This window comes from Podarcis erhardii (assembly GCF_964252035.2).
Source record: "Podarcis erhardii genome assembly, chromosome: 8".
Classification (NCBI taxonomy): Eukaryota; Metazoa; Chordata; class Lepidosauria; order Squamata; family Lacertidae; genus Podarcis; species Podarcis erhardii.
Window position 1 is genome coordinate 34,338,188 of NC_138499.1, and position 18,091 is coordinate 34,356,278.

The following is an 18,091-nucleotide window of genomic DNA, read 5'->3' on the forward strand; positions in this document are numbered from 1 at the left end:
GCCGAGACCATATAACACCGGTCTTGAAAGACCTACATTGGCTCCTAGTATGTTTCTGAGCACGATTCAAAGTGTTGGTGCTGACCTTTAAAGCCCTAAACGGCCTCGGTCCAGTATACCTGAAGGAGTGTCTCCACCCCCATCATTCTGCCCGGACGCTGAGGTCCAGCGCCGAGGGCCTTCTGGTGGTTCCCTCATTGCGAGAAGCAAAGCTACAGGGAACCAGGCAGAGGGCCTTCTCGGTAGTGGCGCCCGCCCTGTGGAACGCCCTTCCAGCAGATGTCAAAGCGATAAACAACTACCTGACATTCAGAAGACATCTTAAGGCAGCCCTGTTCAGGGAAGTTTTTAACGTGTGATATTTTACTGTATTTTTGGTTTCTATGGAAGCCGCCCAGAGTGGCTGGGGAGGCCCAGCCAGATGGGCGGGGTATAAATAATAAATTATTATTATTATTATTATTATTACTTGGAAACAAGTTCCATTACCTTCTATGAGATTAAACTAGTATTTTTCTCCAAAAGATGTGAAAGTTCTTTATGTCTCATAGATTTATTTTTATTATAGAGATCTCTGAAACATAATGGCTGCCATTTGATTTATCATTAAAGAACCATAGATTATTTGGAATAGTTTTGAAAGAGCATATTCTTTTGCCATCATAAACGGTTCATGCAAATTACAGTTGTGTCAATACAAGGACCTGTTACATGGAATCAGATAATGGGTGACATGGAATCAGATAATGGGTGTGTCTACTCTTATCAGACTTAGCTCAGGTCAAAAATTTAACCTACAGAGTTGCCATAATCAAAAGACTGTGTTGGAGAGGAGGAGGTTTGGAGGAAGGCATTGCATTTGAAATGCTATCTGATTTAGTATGCTAATTTCTAAAATAGTTTCCAAAGAACAATCAAAACTTAGTTTAGTAGATCTCTCAATACTTGATTTAACCTTTTCTGTGTTTATTTTAGTAGGGATGATGGGTAGTAATGCTCCTCGGCCTACCATGCCATCAGGAGATTGGGGAACCCAAGGTGCTGCTGTGAGGGTGACCTGTGCTCCAACAACGAGTGCCATGAACAGGCCAATCCAAGGAGGCATGATACGTAACCCAACATCCAGCCTATCCATGAGACCTAATAGTCAACCTGGTCCAAGGCAGATGCTTCAATCTCAAGTCATGAATATGGGTAAGCTGGAGCGTGGTCGTAGTCTGTTCTGCTTTTAATAGGTTTTGCATGATGACATCGTTAAGGACCACAGTAGCTAAGTGTAATTAGATGCTGTTTAGGAATTGGGAACTTGAGAATACCTTGTGCTATTATTATTTTTTAAAATATACTTCTGTAAACACAGTGGAAGATATTTATATTTCCTTTAGGGGTTGTAGAGTTGTATGATATCTGAACTGCAATGTTGGGCTCCATCAAGTCCTGCCATGAGCACAATGTTCACAGGCAAAAAGAGATCCCTTAAGGGTTTAAAGTGTAAATAGTGTTTTAAGAAAAAGATGGTATGCATGGTGAACTCTACAATGCTATTGTTCTTAAAAGAGTTATTACCAGTTCCAGTGAGATGTGATATATTATTGATTTCCTTTCTTCAGGGGCTTCTGAACTAGAGATGAATATGGGAGGACCTCAGTATACCCAGCAGCAGGCTCCTCCAAATCAGACTGCCCCATGGCCAGACAGTATCTTGCCCATAGATCAGACATCTTTTGGCAATCAGAACCGGTAAGTCTTTTATTTAATGGTTGTCTTTGGTACATCTTTCAATTTATATACTGTATCCAGGTGGAAAGTCTACAGTTTCACATTTGCAAGCGCATATTGAATACATTTGTTAATTGTGTCTTGGCTAGCCTTCCTTCACCGAATCAGAATAGTGAAAGTGGATGGATGTAGGCACTGTCAATTAGGTAGACTTGTTTAGAGGAGGAAAGTGGTATACTGTACCCTATCTTGCTCCTTTTGGGATTAGCTGTATGAGTTTTCCCCTTGAGACAAGTTCAGCTTAACTAGGAATTCCAGGTGGTGTTAAAAAGTTGAACTCTACCTGAAGCTGTAGTGGTGTTTTGTTTTGTTTTTAATTTAGCCAGTGCTTTTCCCCCCCTGGGGGTACTCAGTGGTACACAGTACTTGCACCTCCCCCCAAATGTTAAAAGTGTGGTACTTACTGTATGTAACAACTTCATGGTGAGTACCGGCACCTTTTTCTCTAAAAAGAAAAAAGAGCAGTGTATTTATCTGTAGCAAATGTATAATAAACATAAGATTAATATATATTAATAACTGTTCAGAACTTCTAAAATTCTTACATTACCAGTTTAAAAGTAAAATGGAATTTTGATAATGAAATCAATATAAAATGGAACTTGAGTAAGGCAATATGTAACTAAAATTTTAATAGAGTAGAATAAGTAATGCGAGTCTGATTAATTCAAGACATAAGATGTACCTTAAAATAACTTTTGTATAGCAAGAAAATAATACAAATAATCTGTAGTTTTGGTTGCAGTTGTGTGTATGCTCCCTAAAGAAGATTTTCTGAAGGGGACCATACAAGCCTCCTATCAAATTTAGTATCAAAACAATACCAAATTTTAATAATAAAATTAATCCATATAAACAACACAAAAATAGCACCAGACTAATGAAAAAATTAAGTGAAAGCCTTGGTGAACAGTGGACACTTAACTCGAGATTGAAAGTCAAGCCTCTGAGAACCCAAGTCCCTTCTGAATAGCTGCGGAGGGAGAGTGCCGTTTGCAACAGAAAAGTGGCAGGTGGGAGAAGGAATCTTCACTTTCCCTGTGCTTGCCACTTTTATCTTCCCTTCCTTCCTGCAAACCGGTTTGCTGCGTCATTGGAAGAAAAGCAGCTGAAGAGGGTTGCAAGGGAAAAACAGCAAGCAGGGGGAAATCTGTTTTTCTCTCTTGCCTTCCTTCTCTGCTCCAGATTGTGTTCTCATTCATTTTGCTTTGTGGCTGCTTGGTCTGTTGCTGAATGTGTGGTCCTGTTCCATAACATAAGAGGCCGCAACTGATACAGTTCTGCTTTGTGCCTTCATAAGTGAATGGAAAATAGGCATTTCACAATTACAGTGGCACATTATACCAGTGAGCTTTATTGCTTCATTTCATCCATTTCATTATTATATAATACTAACTGAATTTTGCATCACATGTGTGATGCATTTAGTGCTGCTTGTTTCCTTTAATTTTGTTATTCTAATTAATCTTTTTACAAAACCTAAATATTCTGTTCATGTGATTACCGCATTGGGATTTATTATTTACCACTCTGTTTTCACATGGGTGGTTTGATTTCATCACCTTTGAGGACAAAGCACGTTAAATTTCACTATCTTTTGTGGGTATGTTATCAGGAACAAGCAGTGATCTTTATATGGTACAGAATAAGGAAAGAAACCATCAGCTTCTGTGTTGTCTGATTTAAATGATCTGATTAGGGTTATCATTAGTCATATAGCTTTTTACAAAATTAAGCTGTCAGAATAGAATAGATGGTCATGAATAAGAACAGAATGTATTGGTGTAAATCAGTATCGTGGCTTAAGCACTGCCGTTTCCCTGATTGATTGAGTTTGGCAAGTAGGCCAATCATGAGCTAAAGGCTGGAAAGGAGAAATGGCTTCTTCGTCATATCTTTGGAATAAATCTGTAAAATCCTAGGTTTATGACTGAGGGAAACTTGGAAATGCATGGTTTTGTTTTGTTCTTAAGGTTGGTCTTTGATCAGGCTAAAAGTGATTACTACAGAAAATGCATCCTGTTTCTAAGCAAGCTTTAGAGCAGGGGTAGGGCCCCTGACCTGGCAGGTGGCATTAGATTCCTGCTCCCGTTAGCCCCAGCCAACACAGTCAATTGCCAAGGATTATGGGAATTGTAATCCAGCAACATTTGGGGATTCTTGGGTTCCCCAAAGCTGCTTTCAAGCCTAAAATTTAGAAAGACTAAGTTGAGTGCAATTAGCATTGCAGAGCTGACACACATAAAAATGTGTGTATTAAATTCCCTAATCTAATTTGAACCTTCTGGGTGGTGAGAGTTCTTGCTTGAGTTGCTTTCAAGTTGCTTGTTTCTTTTTTTAGGCAACCATTTGGGAACTCTCCAGATGACTTGCTGTGTCAACACCCTGCATCAGAGTCTCCAAACGATGAAGGGACCCTCCTTGACCAGCTTTACTTGGCACTAAGAAATTTTGACGGTCTGGAAGAAATTGACAGAGCTCTTGGGATCCCAGAACTAGTCAGCCAGGTATTGTGCTGCTATTAAGCATTTCTCAAAATATACGTAGCTAAGGTATTTCAGTAGTGAGATTTCTTTTTTCAAATGGACTTCAAATGCTGACCAGATGCAATAATTATAAATATCCCTCCACATAGTAACACTATGGAAATTACAGTATTTCATTGATAATGCAGTGTTTCCCTTTAATTTGAGAAGCTTCTGCATGTAATCTCACTCCCACTCCCATCCTAGGCAAACTGCCTCAGAGAAATGGAGGAGGATGTTTAGGTCTTAATTATAGCCTAGCAGCTGGTCCTACCCTATATGTATGGGAACAGCATGCCTTTTGCTACACAATGGAGGGAGCAGGAAGGAAGTTTGGACTCAAAAGCCTGCAAGCAAATACCACTTGAAGCAGTGGTAGAGTGTTAACCTGCATCACTTACCTCCTGCTTTGTCAGGCTAAAGATAGGATTTTCTGGGGTGTGTTGCAGTATAATACTGCTCCCAGGATCCCAGGTGACATTGGTAAAAGATGGCCCAGGAGTTCTTACCTTGAAATATAACCTGGGGTGGGTCAGCAGTGGTACAAGATATTCCAGACCGTATTACTTTTGGAAGTCTTTTGTAAAGCAGCTGGTAAGCTGCCTGTTTGCCAAGCTGAAGCCTTGTCTGTCTATCCATGGGGGCAGCCTCTAATCTACCACCCTCTTCAGTGTCATTCCAATGACAGAAACATCATATATTAGAGTATGGATGAGGAGGTCAGGACTCCTGGGCCATCTTTTACCAATGTTACTTGGGATCCTGGGAGCAATATTATACTGCACCACACCCCTCAGGTTATATTTCAACAGCTTCTACAAGTTCTTTTGTCACGTCCATCAACACAGATGTTCTGGAGTATTAGGGTCATGATGCTTTCTTCATTCTTAAAAACCCTCCAAATGCAATTTAGGGGATCCGACCTCCCACAGATTTTATTTATATTTAAAATACCTGTGAGGTGAGAGAGACTCTTAAGTAACTTTCTTTTTAACCATTTCTTCTGTAAGGTATTCCTTCTAAATCTAAATCCTTCTCCTCCATAGCTGATTCTAGCCCCGCTGAAAACCATAGAACAACTTATTTTCTTGTTTTACCTCCAGCAAAAGAAACTACTGATACATTTAAATGGGGAAAATGGTTCTGGAGTGTGTGTGGAGAGGAGGGTGAGTTAAGCACTCCTCTCTCAGAGTACCATCACTCTGCTTGCTGGAATTTTTCACCAGCTTCTGATCAGAGTTGGAGCACTCCACAACTTCCTTAAAATAGAAAAATGAAAATGTTTGTAGGGCTGATCAGGTATTTATTGTAGCAGTTCAACCCTGGTTCACCATTGCAATCTGAGGCAAGATTTTTAAAAAAATAAAATAAAAGAGAAAAGATATGAATGGTTTAGAGCAGTGGCCTCCTGTATTGAACCAACTCAAACATGACAGCAAATAGTAATTTCCCACCATGTGAATGAGCAACGATGAACCTTAGCTTCACACAGTCTCCCCTGTCCTCGCACTTGCAAGGAGGGTATCAGAAGCTTTGGCTTCAGTTTTTATACAAGCTGTGCTTTGCCGTGGCATCTGAACTTTGGAAACTGCCTACACTTGTGAGGAAATCCAGGATCAAACTGTGGTTTATTCTGATCTCCATGAGCACAAAATGAAGAGAAGAGGGGAGTGTGCAAGCCCCCAGACTCATCAAGGTTCATCAAGAATAGTTTCCTGTTTGCATCTGAACCAGGACTCTGTTTATCACATAGTTTTTTTCCTCAATTACAGTCATACCTTGGTTCTCGAACGCCTTGGTACGCGTACGGTTTGGCTCCTGAACACCGCAAACTTAGAAGTACGTGTTCCGGTTTGCGAACATTCTTTGGAAGCCGAATGTCTGACGTGGCTTCTGCGGCTTCCAATTGAATGCAGGAAGCTGCAGCCAATTGGAAGCCACACCTTGGTTTTCAAGTGTTTTCGGAAGTCAAATGGACTTCCAGAACGGATTCTGTTTGAGAACCAAGGTACAACTGTAGTTCTGAATGAGTCACAAGTACTAATAAATAGTAATAGAAGCATAGAATGGGTTAAAGCAAATATTAATTTATGCTGCTCAGCTTCATACCTGTTTATTCTGCTTTATAAAAACATATAATTCTCAATAAATGTTTAAGCATTCTATGTTCATGTACATCTTGATGTTTGTTTCAGCAGAGCCAAGCTGTGGAACCAGAGCCATTCTCAAGTCAGGAATCAAACATCATCCTTGAACAAAAGGCACCCATTTTCACACAGCAGTATGCATCTCAGGCTCAAATGGCCCAAGGCAACTACACACCAATGCAGGACCCAAACTTTCACCCAATGGCGCAGCGACCAGGCTATGCATCACTGCGAATGCAGCCTAGGGCTGCCCTGAGGCCTGCTGGCATAGTGCAAAACCAGCCAAATCAGCTAAGGCTACAGCTGCAGCATAGACTTCAAGCACAGCAGGTATTTCATGCTTTTATGCTCTCTGTTGATGCTTTTACCAGCATGCATAGAATCATAGAATTGTAGAGTTCGAAGGTTCCCCAAGGATCATCTAGTCCAACCCCCTGCAATGCAGGAATCTCAACGTAAAGCATCCATGACAGATGGCCATCCAGCCTCTGCTTAAAAACCTCCAAGGAAGGGGAGTCCACCACTGTCAGGGGGAGAACATTCAATCTCAAACAGCTCTTACCATAAGAAAGTTCTTCCTCAAGAAGCACAGTATCGTAAAACTAAAGCTTGCCATCAAAGCAGAATTATTTCTTATGCTGCCTTATGTGACTGATTTCTTTATTCTGTTTCCCCCCTTGCCCTAGAATCGTCAGCCACTCATGAATCAGATCAGCAATGTTTCCAATATGAATCTGTCTCTGAGACCTGGAGTACCTACACAGGTGAGGGAACAGGTATTGAAAATGTTTCTATTCTGACGTACCCAATTGATCCCTGTACTTATCATCTTATCAGCAGGTCCCTTCTGTACAACATTGGTATTATTATTATTATTATTATTATTATTATTATTATTACTACTACTACTACTACTACTACTACTACTACTACATTTCTATACTGTCCTTCATTCAAAGATCACAGGACAGTTTAAAATAAGGCCTTTGGATTCCCTCCCATGAAACATTAGGCACCATCTCTTTTATCTTTTTGGTGCAACAAGCCTTTTAAAGACGAGATCTTTCACAGTCTGCCTCTGTGTTTAGCTACTTTAATTGTTCTGTCATTTGTATGCTCCTTTTAAGAGGAAGGGCAGGAAATGAATTTAATAAATAAATAAAATGTTTTATAAAACTTAGTAGTCCATGATTTTTACTATATTATACTGATCCATGAAGGGGTGCCTGGAGTGCCTGGCGTGCTCTGGTCCATGGGGTCACGAAGAGTCGGAAACGACTAAACAACAACAACTGATGTTACCCATGTTGCAGTCTCTGTCACTGTACACATTGCCATTGTGCAGCTCTGTTTCCTTGCTTTTGGTGAAATGACTAATTCCATCTCGAAGAATATTATAGTCACAGTTTAATCTGTGGAGCAGGAAATTGTGAAGCTCTTTCATGCTGTACCAGAAGCTGTATGTGTATGCTTCTGGAGAGGCAGAGAATTTCTCTGTGTTCCCTAATCAGGCCATACGCAAACTGACCACAGACCATGCAGTGAAACCTGCAACTCTTGTTGCATATTAATTTATCCTGAAGAATAAGAGGTGGCCAATGTGGTTCCCTCCAGGTATTGTTGGGCTAGACATCTTTAAATGAATCCAAATATTCTAAGCAGGGATGACATCGTTTTCTCTGAGTTTTAAAACTTGTTTCATGATATCTGAAACAGCTTGAAATGGTGGAAAGCTTTCAGGATCTTGCAAGAGGTTTTATGCTTTTTGTCAGAAAGGCGCCGCTTATGAATATTTTTAACTTGAGAAAGAAAGCGTGAGAGCTATTTTAAATTTTATTCAAATCAGCATAGCTTGCTTTATTCAATTTACGGATGTGAGAAGTGCACATTCTGATTTTAGGCTGTGGTGTGGATGAGTAAATTTAGATTCTGGACTTAATTGTATTACAGGGTTCACGATTTTTTGATGGTAATATGTTTACTCCCCGTACTACAAAATGTAGCTCTCCTGCCCTGCTGTTTCAGGGGCTCTCCTACTCTCTCTGCTGTGTACAAGCTGGACTTCTGCTCAAAATTCGGGCCTTTGGCAACACCAAATTTAGACATCACTTAGAAAAATTGCCTTATTCTAGGAATTCGTATCAGTCACCTATGGTAATCTGTGTATCTGTTTTAGAATTTATCACCCCAGAATGAGACATCACATGCCAGCTGTAGAGCACATTTGTATGCCGCATGCAAAAGTTGCCGCTTCAGTCCTTGGCATTTCTAGTTAAAACTGTGCCTGAGTCCTAATCCAAGTAGACAGTAGTGAGCTAGGTAGATAAATAATCTGTCTGGCCTGGTATTAAACAGCTTCATATGTTACATGCAAGAAAGGTAGCTCTTCACCCGATTATTGTAAAGTTGCCAGGGTTTTGTTTTTTTAGTAGCCAGGCTGATAGAAATGCCTTGCTAATAAGATGTGTTGATGCAGTTTTTTGCTTACCCTGCAGGGACCCATCAATTCCCAGATGCTAGCCCAGAGGCAGAGGGAGATACTGAGCCAGCACCTGAGGCATAGGCAGATGCAGCAGCAAGTGCAGCAGCGAACGCTGATGATGCGAGGACAGAGTATGAATATGACGCCGAGTATGGTGGCCTCCGGTGGCATACCAGCAACAATGAGCAACCCGCGGATTCCCCAGGCAAATGCCCAGCAATTTCCATTTCCTCCAAACTATGGTATTGCACTTATTTCAACACCTTTCATCCATCACAATAGTCTCAACTCCTGGATCACAGCTCCTTTCCTACAGTTTTTTATATGGCTCCCAGATGAGACACACCATCTCGAATCTGGAGATACTGGGAATTGGGTTGGGGGGTACCATTTGAACTTGTTGGAATTCTCAAAATGCAATACGGTATGTTTGTGGTTTATTACAAAACTACCCAAAAAACCCCATTAGTTTTGCTAAAAAGTCGTATATCACAAAACAAAGTAAACTGTGAACTTTATCCCATTTCTTTGGTACCTCAAAAAAAGATGATGATATTAGTCTTCAACAGAATTTTTTTCACTGTAGTTTATGGTAGCCTTGTTTTGTCCTTGTCCAAAAAAAGTCCCCTCAAAATAGATTCCATTACTGCTGTACTCCTAGTGAAGGCCATTCCAAGCCATTCCATACTTCTGGCTGAATTGTTGTATGTAGCATGAGTAAGAATCCTGTTGTGTTTTCCAGGAATAAATCAGCAGGCCGATCCAGGCTTCACTGGAGCTACCACTCCCCAAAGTCCGCTGATGTCCCCAAGAATGGCTCATACCCAGAGTCCCATGATACAGCAGTCTCAGGCCAATCCTGCCTACCAGTCCTCTACGGAGATGAATGGATGGGCACAAGGGAATATGGGTGGAAACAGGTAGGTTTGCAACTGGAGTATGACTCACAGCATGTCAGTTTGGGCCATAGTCACATAGCTCATTCATTTTTTCAGCAATCATCCTGTTGAACCTGGCCACTCAGAGATCACAGCAGTGCTGCAGACTGACACCAGAATCATTATTGGAAAAAGAGAGTGAAATATAACATGTGACTTTTATACACGAGGCCATGTCATATGAATTGTGCATTCTCTAATGGAGCTATAGGGACATATCCAGCACTGCACAGTAGTAGCAGTAGTTGTTATTAAATTTGTATACTGTCCTTCACCCGCAGATCTCAGGGCAGTTCACAACATAAAATTACAATATAAAAACCACAAAATACATAGTAAAATAAGGACAACAAACCAATAATCCTCCTTCCCACAACACATTTAAAAGGGCATCAGATGTCAGTCAGCCAAAGGTCTGGTTGGAGAGAAACATTATTGCCTGGTCCCTAAAGGTATACCATGAAGACGTCAGCTGGAATTCCCTAGGGACAGCAGGGAGCCATTGCAGAAAAGGCCCGTTCTTTCATTGGCACCCTCTAGACCACTTATGCAATGGGATTTCCCCTTTCTGTCCACTCTCTGCATTCCCCCTACTTCTGGTTAGGATGGGGTGGTCTTCCTGAAGCAGATTTTGATGGCGCATGGTTGGTCTGCAGTGGGGAAGAAGAGGAATTTCTATTACACAAGTGGAAGTCCTGTTGCTCAAGCAGAACAACTGACTAGTTTACACTTTTTTCTTATGGGGCCTCTCATTACTAAGTAGGAATTTCCATGTCACCCAGTTTTCAAAAAGATCAAGTAACTACAAAAACATGCGAATTTCTGATTAGAGTTTTATTTGCATGTTTGTAAAACCAATCCATAATAAAATATATGTGATGTGTATTTATCAGCCATGGGCTAAAAATAAAAATCACAGTTCAATCCTTGTATATCCAATCAGAAGTCAGCCCTATTAAATTCATTGGAACTTATTTCCAGGTAGTCGTGAATAGGAGTGAAGCAAAATTTTTGAAATGATAATTATTTATTTGTAAATTGTGACTTGAAATCATCCCAAACTGCTTTTTCTTCAGTTTTCTAGGATCTTGTCTGTTACAAAGTGGAGAGCCAGTGTGGTGTAGTGGTTAAGAGCGGTAGTCTCGTAATCTGGTGAACCGGGTTCGCGTCTCTGCTCCTCCACATGCAGCTGCTGGGTGACCTTGGCCAGTCACACTCCTTTGAAGTCTCTCAGCCCCACTCACCTCACAGAGTGTTTGTTGTGGGGGAGGAAGGGAAAAGAGAATGTTAGCCGCTTTGAGACTCCTGAAGGGGAGTGAAAGGCGGGATATCAAATCCAAACTCTTCTTCTTCTAAACTACTTAGTCTTGCAGGGCTTTAAATTTTCTACCTACTGACAGATAATTAGATAGATATATACACACACATCTAGGTCACTGCATTGGTTTCTCTTGAATGCACACGACAACTATGTTTAGATGGCCCTAAGGTTAGCTCAGAATATTTTAAGTGTCTTTGCATCTTGATGTTAAAAGATAAGCAGGAAAAGTTTCTTTTTCGATTTATTACTCTTTTAAAGATGCTATAGGTCTATTTAACACATATATTATTTTGGCAAATTGTGGGGAGGATTTTTGCAGACCTGATCATCACATTACTTACAAGCTGAGAAAGAAATGCATGCTTTGTGCACTGATAATCAGACTCCATTTATTGAAGGCGTTCCCACATGCACTAACCCTCCGCGGAGTTCAGGAATGTTCAAGGCCCGAAGGATGAACATCTTGATTCTGACGTGCTGGTGTGTATTTCATCCTGCAGCATGTTTTCACAACAATCTCCACCACACTTCGGGCAGCAAGCAAACACCAGCATGTACAATAACAACATGAACATCAATGTATCCATGGTGACCAACACAAGCGGTATGAACAACATGAACCAGATGACAGGACAGATCAGCATGACCTCAGCAACCTCTGTGCCTACATCAGGGTTGTCCTCCATGGGTCCTGAGCAGGTGAGAATTCTCTGCCTGGTGAAATTTGTAACCAGTAGTTGATTTAATACAGCTTTTTCCAACATAAACTACCAATTTTAACATTTGCCCTGGAGACACTCCCCCTCTCACAGTAACCAACTCAAAATAGTGCAAGTCAGCAAAAAGTGCATAAGAATGGCAGTGTAAAGAAAGGAGAAAAGTGGAGGTGAGCACATGGCACAACACCTTTTATGACATGTGCCGCCTCATTCAGTCTGCTCTCTTACTCTTTTTTTGGTTTTTTTGGCTAGAAAGGTGTGTGTGTGTGTGTGTGTGTGTGTGTGTGTATGCATGCATGCATGCATGCAGTGTTGTGGTTTATTCAAAGATGCTTTCTATTTCCCCCAGTGACTTACAAACGGGTCTTCTCCCTGCCGTAGGTTAATGATCCTGCTATGAGAGGAGGCAATCTTTTTCCAAACCAGCTACCTGGAATGGATATGATAAAGCAGGAGGGAGATGCATCACGGGTAAGACGGGTTCACATTTTACCTTGAATCTTTTAAGGAATAGATGCAATTTTCTCCAGTTGCAAGTAATATGATTCTTCCTAAGTGGACTTCTTAGAAAACTATTCTGGCAAATTCATTCTCAAAACTAGTCGAATGAGGCTGTTGTATGGCGCACATATATGCGCTGAGGCTTCTCTCCAAAGCTGTCCCTGTGCAAGTTGAACATACTCCCTTTCCCTGCCCCTACAGCCTCCCCACACCCCTTCAGAATTTGCTCTGCAGGTTTAGACCTTTTGGAACACATTTCAGGGCAGCTGCAAGGGGAAAGAGAAGGGGAAAGAGAAGGTGACATTGTGTTGTGCAAGTGGGATTCCACCCAGGTAACACTGGATTCCACCAACAATCATGCTTTTAACACCAGCTCAGCAAAAAGCTTAAAGACAGAAGTGTCCAAAAGCAGGCAAAAGTCTAAAGTCCATTTCTTTAGCAATCTGTGTTTATGTTTGACTCCCTTTTAATCATTCTTCTTTCAAAGTACCTTATGTCATATATTGACCTGAAAGATCTCGTTTGCTCTTGTTTGAAGTACCCAGAAGAGTTAAATAAATAAATTATTATTATTATTTATTTATACCCTGCCCATTTGGCTGGGTTTCCCCAGCCAATCTGGGCAGCTTCCAACAAAAGATTAAAATACAATAATTCATCAAATATTAAAAACTTCCCTAAACAGGGCTGCCTTCAGATGTCTTCTAAAAGTCAGTTGTTTATTTCTTTGACATCTGATGGGAGGGTGTTCCACAGGGCGGGCGCCACTACTGAGAAGGCCCTCTGCCTGGTTCCCTGTAACTTTGCTTCTCGCAATGAGGGAACAGCCAGAAGGCCCTCGGAGCTGGACCTCAGTGTCCGGGCAGAACGATGGGGGTGGAGACGCTCCTTCGGGTATACTGGGCAGAGACAGTTTAGGGCTTTAAAGGTCAGCACCAACACTTGGAATTGTGCTCGGAAATGTACTGGGAGCCAATGTAGGTCTTTCAGGACCGGTGTTATGTGGTGTCAGCAGCCACTCCCAGTCACCAGTCTAGCTGCCGCATTCTGGATTAGTTGTAGTTTCCAGGTCACCTTCAAAGGTAGCCCCACACAGAGCGCATTGCAGTAGTCCAAGCGGGAGATAACTAGAGCATGCACCACTCTGGCGAGACAGTCCACAGACAGGTAGGGTCTCAGCCTGCGTACCAGATGGAGCTGGTAGACAGCTGCCCTGGACACAGAATTGACCTGCACCTCCATGGACAACTGTGAGTCCAAAATGACTCCCAGGCTGCGCACCTGGTCCTTCACAGGCACAGTTACCCCAATCAGGACCAGGGAATCCTCCACACCCGCCCGCCCCTTGTCCCCCAAAAACAGTACATGCTCAGTTAAGCATTGCTATTAATGCCTCTTTTTCCTTTTTGGTCTTCTAGAAATATTGCTGACCCTGAAGATTGCTAATTTCTTCAACTGACTGGGTTCCCCAGCCCAGACTTCTTACCAGTTTGAAGAGCTGCATATGTTTGGTTTTGCCCCAACTGTTCTGCCAGTCGGTTCTGCTGGAGAAAGTAGAGTTTAGTGCTGCAAACGGAACAACGCCACTTGAGTGGAATCAAAACCATTGTTGGTGGAGGAGCAGCCTCTTCTTTGACAGTCTGAAGCTAGCGTACAGACAGTTGCTCAGTCTGTTCACTGCATTCACCTTAGTGCAACTTAGATCTCTCCTGCAAAGTAAATGTTGATAGCCAGTTTTCATAAACCGTGTCAGATTGAATGTATTTAAATGTATGTATTTAAGGAAAACCAACCATGCTCTCATTCTGTTCTGTTTGTAGATTTAGATCTTTATCTCTTTCTGTTTTCCTTCGCTACACAGTCTGGTGCAAAGGATTCAGTTCCATCTGGAAATAAGTGGGTTAATATTAAAACCTCCACTTTAGGAGGTGGGGCGTTAGCTGGATTATGACTCTCATAGTGCTAAATGACAAAATGTGGAGAATAGACATCTAACTAACTGTCTTGGGGAAAAGGTATCTAGTTGACTAGACATCCCATGCTAGAAAACAAAACCAGTCCGTTTTGAATAGGTTTACATTTGTAAACAGGTTAAAATATCCTGTGAGAGGGCTGTTTTTAAAGTTCTTTTGTTTACTTTGAACGAAATCATGAGTCAAACCAATTTAAGTTCCCATTCAATTGATTTCAGCATCCTAAAAAATTAACTAAAGTTAGCATCCCTTTTCTCCTGCCTTCAGTTGCCCTTTCTCTGTTTCTTTTCTTACAGGATGGAGAAATGAATAACCCTCATTGTATCCCTAGGTTTGTTACCTGAGTTCTAGGTTGCAAGTAACTAATTGCTGAATAATCATTTTAAATAAGGGTGCATCTTTTGGTGATGGAAGTGGCAGGATTGAGGCATAAAAAAATCAGAACTTAAAGGCATCTGATGTAAATGATAAAACTTAATTTTTCCCCCATCTCCACAACTGGGGAAAATAATGACTTAAGCTATGGCAGATATCACTACAGAGTTAACCATCATGTGTTCTAATTATTTTGAAGCAGCGGGGACTGAGGACATTTTGTAAGGTACATAAAAACCAGTTTCTATGTAAACAAGCAATAATTTAAGTTGAAGACTTTAGTGTTTTAATTGTATAATTTTGTGAGGTATACATGTTGTGGAGTTGATTTCCAAATGAGGTACTTCAGTATTAAATTAGATATCTTCATAGCTATGTGTGTCTCCTGGGGAAAAAAAGTGTTTTGTAAAGGATCACAATGCCTTGATTAGACCTAATTTGTAGGCTTGAAACTTCATTTTCTAAACCTTGCGATTCTGCTCATAAAGTCATTTATCTAACCTTATATTATATGCAGCCACTGTAGGAGCCAATTCTTGACTTTTTTGTATGTTTATATTCTTTCTTAATGAATCTTAGAAAAACTGTTGTTCAGCAGGCCACTGCTTAAGGTGGTTTTACTCTTACCTGCTATGGTTCCAGTAATGTTTTAGTATAAGCTGGCATCAGTTTCTGTGGACTTAAAATACCAGGAAGCTGGTTGTTTTCGACCTCCTGTTTCTCTCTTCCCCACAATCCACACACTTTCATACCTGGACTCAAAATTTTGGATGTTACTTAAAATGCAATGCATTTTATATTATCTCAGTCATCATTCATGTATTTGGGAGAAGGTTTGTTAACCTTGAAATCTTGTTTGCTTGTGATGAGGGTTAAAATATACAAAGAATCTGACTTTCATAGAGTGCTAAGAAAAAAAAAGTTAAGGAATATATGGAATTCATTTCAAACCATTTGTTTCCTGTTGAGTGGCTCTCCTGTTACACTGGGATAAACTGCACTTCTGAGCAGTCACCCACCACTTTGTCGGTTAAACTGAGCCATCTGGTGGAAATCTATGATATGTCAGCCCTGAGCTCCATAACATTAAGAAAAGTTTTTTAATATTAATAATAAAATTATGCCTGGATTAAAATTTGATCATTTTTAACCTCTAGGTTTTGGATTAAATATTTTACCTTTGAAATATTATCTCTCAAAACATTTTTAAGTTTAAAAAGTAGGCAAATAAGTAATTTTTAACTTGGGCCAGTTCAGAATATTTCTTCGTTTGCCCCGTATTTAGCTGATTTTTAAAATAAGTGGTTATATCCATCAGAAATTTTATTGGGGTCAATGAACTGAAAACAATGAGTAGGCATTTTCTGGTTATGTTAATCATGCTAGAGACAAAGGTAACCATGCCAAATCAATTTTTTTTTTATAATCAGTGTTTCTAATTCCATACACAGTAAAATTGATAGAGATAGCAATTGGATTTTATGCTGGAACATAATCAGTGTTCTCTTATAATAAGTGTGAAGGACTTAAGATGTCTTAATTTTTTTTAAAAAAAAATACACATATATAACCACATGGCATAAGGGGTTGGACTAGATGTCCCTTGATGTTCCCCCCCCAACTCTACAATTATACAATTCTATGAAAACTCCATTCAACCAAATTCAGGTAAAGTGATATCAGTGAAGTTGATATTTTTCAACATCTAACAGTTAATCAAAGATTTTTTAAAAATGGGGGCCCCACCAGTCCATTAGTCTATATTAACTGAAAGCAATGTTTTTGCCATTTATATAAAGCATTTTTAATCTATGTGGGTTTTCTTTCTTTCTTTTTTTACAAAAAGGAGTTCATATGGGCTTAACACATGAAAAAGGTGGTTCAGCTCTACTTGCAAAACCCAAAGATACACAATCAGTTTTGAAATGCAACTTAAGCCATTAATTGTTGGTGTGAATTTAAAGTTTTCTAGTATTTGTATGGTAGTATTGCTACCTAAGAGCAAAAGCATTCTCTGCACAAAAGAAAATTACTGTAGTGGCTTTGGTTTTTAATTAGAATTTTCTCCCTGGTGTTTCTTTGTAGACTAAAACAAAATCTTTTTAGTTTCTTTCTACAGGTAAAGCTATGTGCAAGAACCTCAAAATGCTAAAATCTAGCATAATGCCTTAGATCTGTTTTTAAGTCTTGTATATTCCTACATAGCTGTCTGATGTATTATATTTGTATAGTGAATTGTGTACAATTTTGAAATAAGCGCATCATCACTTAGCTTTCAGTCGTTGAATAGAGATGATGGACACATTTCTTCAAGCATTGATTCTTATTTTTTTCCTTTTGTCATTTGTGGGTTTTATTTGTACAGTTCCTCATGAAGTTGCATCTGAGATGTGTATGAGTGTGTGTATATGAAAAGATTATACGAGGGTAAAACTAAGCAATATATAAACTATGGTTCTTCAGGAGAAAGCTTACAGTGTTTTCAGGTTGTGATTTATTTTCAAGACTGAGTTGACTCTGAACATCACTTTGTTCACCTGCATTGATGTTTGTATTTCTAGTGTGAGCAGTTTATGCAAAGGTAGATATATTCAGAGAAATTTTAAATACATTTATGCAAGTTAATATTGCTTTGCTGATGCTATTTGCTTATTTGATGTTAAATAATGCTATTGTAAATAAAGAATTCTGTTATTGCATCATTTAATAAATTTTAATGCCTTCGGGTTTTACATGGCTTTAGACATAGCAACATTTCTTCTGTTGTGCCATTTGTGCGTGCAAAAAGTTGTGCCAGGAGAGTCACAGCATCCCAGTTGGTAGATGGCGCTGAGTTAAATTAAGACAGCAGGCTTCTTCATTGGTCCTCTCAATGTACTGTGTCTCTAGAGCTGGCATGCTTAAGTCATTCCAGTAATGGACTCTTTAATGCCTGGGTTCAAGTGCAATTAGCACAGCCTGCCATACTAAATGTGTATACCTTGGAAACCTGTGGGCAAAATCTGACCGTTTGCTGATAAATGATCCTACTAACCAGTGTTCCCTCTCACCTGTGGCCTCATGCAGTACAGGATGAGCAGCAAAAACTGAGGGGAATGTGTGTGTGTGAACTCGCCTATCACTTCTGGGCTATTAAAAGCAGTGAGGGGGTGAGCCCATGCATTCCCCCCACTATTCCTTTGAGGACAACTACAGCTAAGAGGATTGCACTGGCTTTGAGTGCTGCATTGGAGTAGGGTGGGTGGGTGATGGAAAAGAGACACAACTTTCAGGAAATGCAGGGCTTAAAAAAAAGAGGCAATGGAAGAACTTGACCCACTATGCAAGCCCT

General features: G+C 40.2%; 1 protein-coding gene across 10 annotated transcripts in view; it reads left to right on the forward strand.

The window, feature by feature from the left end:
* The window catches only part of NCOA2 (nuclear receptor coactivator 2), a 130,232-nt gene extending 112,730 nt beyond the window's left edge, over nt 1–17,502 (forward strand). For 5 of the 10 annotated variants that reach the window (XM_081873977.1, XM_081873975.1, XM_081873980.1 and 2 more), the window contains 10 exons: nt 976–1,194; nt 1,611–1,740; nt 4,121–4,286; nt 6,500–6,781; nt 7,138–7,227; nt 8,947–9,175; nt 9,676–9,853; nt 11,693–11,891; nt 12,293–12,382; nt 13,831–17,502. In XM_081873977.1, the coding sequence (XP_081730103.1) occupies nt 976–1,194; nt 1,611–1,740; nt 4,121–4,286; nt 6,500–6,781; nt 7,138–7,227; nt 8,947–9,175; nt 9,676–9,853; nt 11,693–11,891; nt 12,293–12,382; nt 13,831–13,842 (1,595 nt within the window). In that variant the 3' untranslated portion in view covers nt 13,843–17,502. The remainder of the gene's footprint in view (nt 1–975; nt 1,195–1,610; nt 1,741–4,120; nt 4,287–6,499; nt 6,782–7,137; nt 7,228–8,946; nt 9,176–9,675; nt 9,854–11,692; nt 11,892–12,292; nt 12,383–13,830) is intronic. The other 5 variants (XM_081873982.1, XM_081873981.1, XM_081873983.1 and 2 more) reach the window with 5 other exon arrangements.
* The last annotated feature ends 589 nt before the right edge of the window (nt 17,503–18,091 follow it).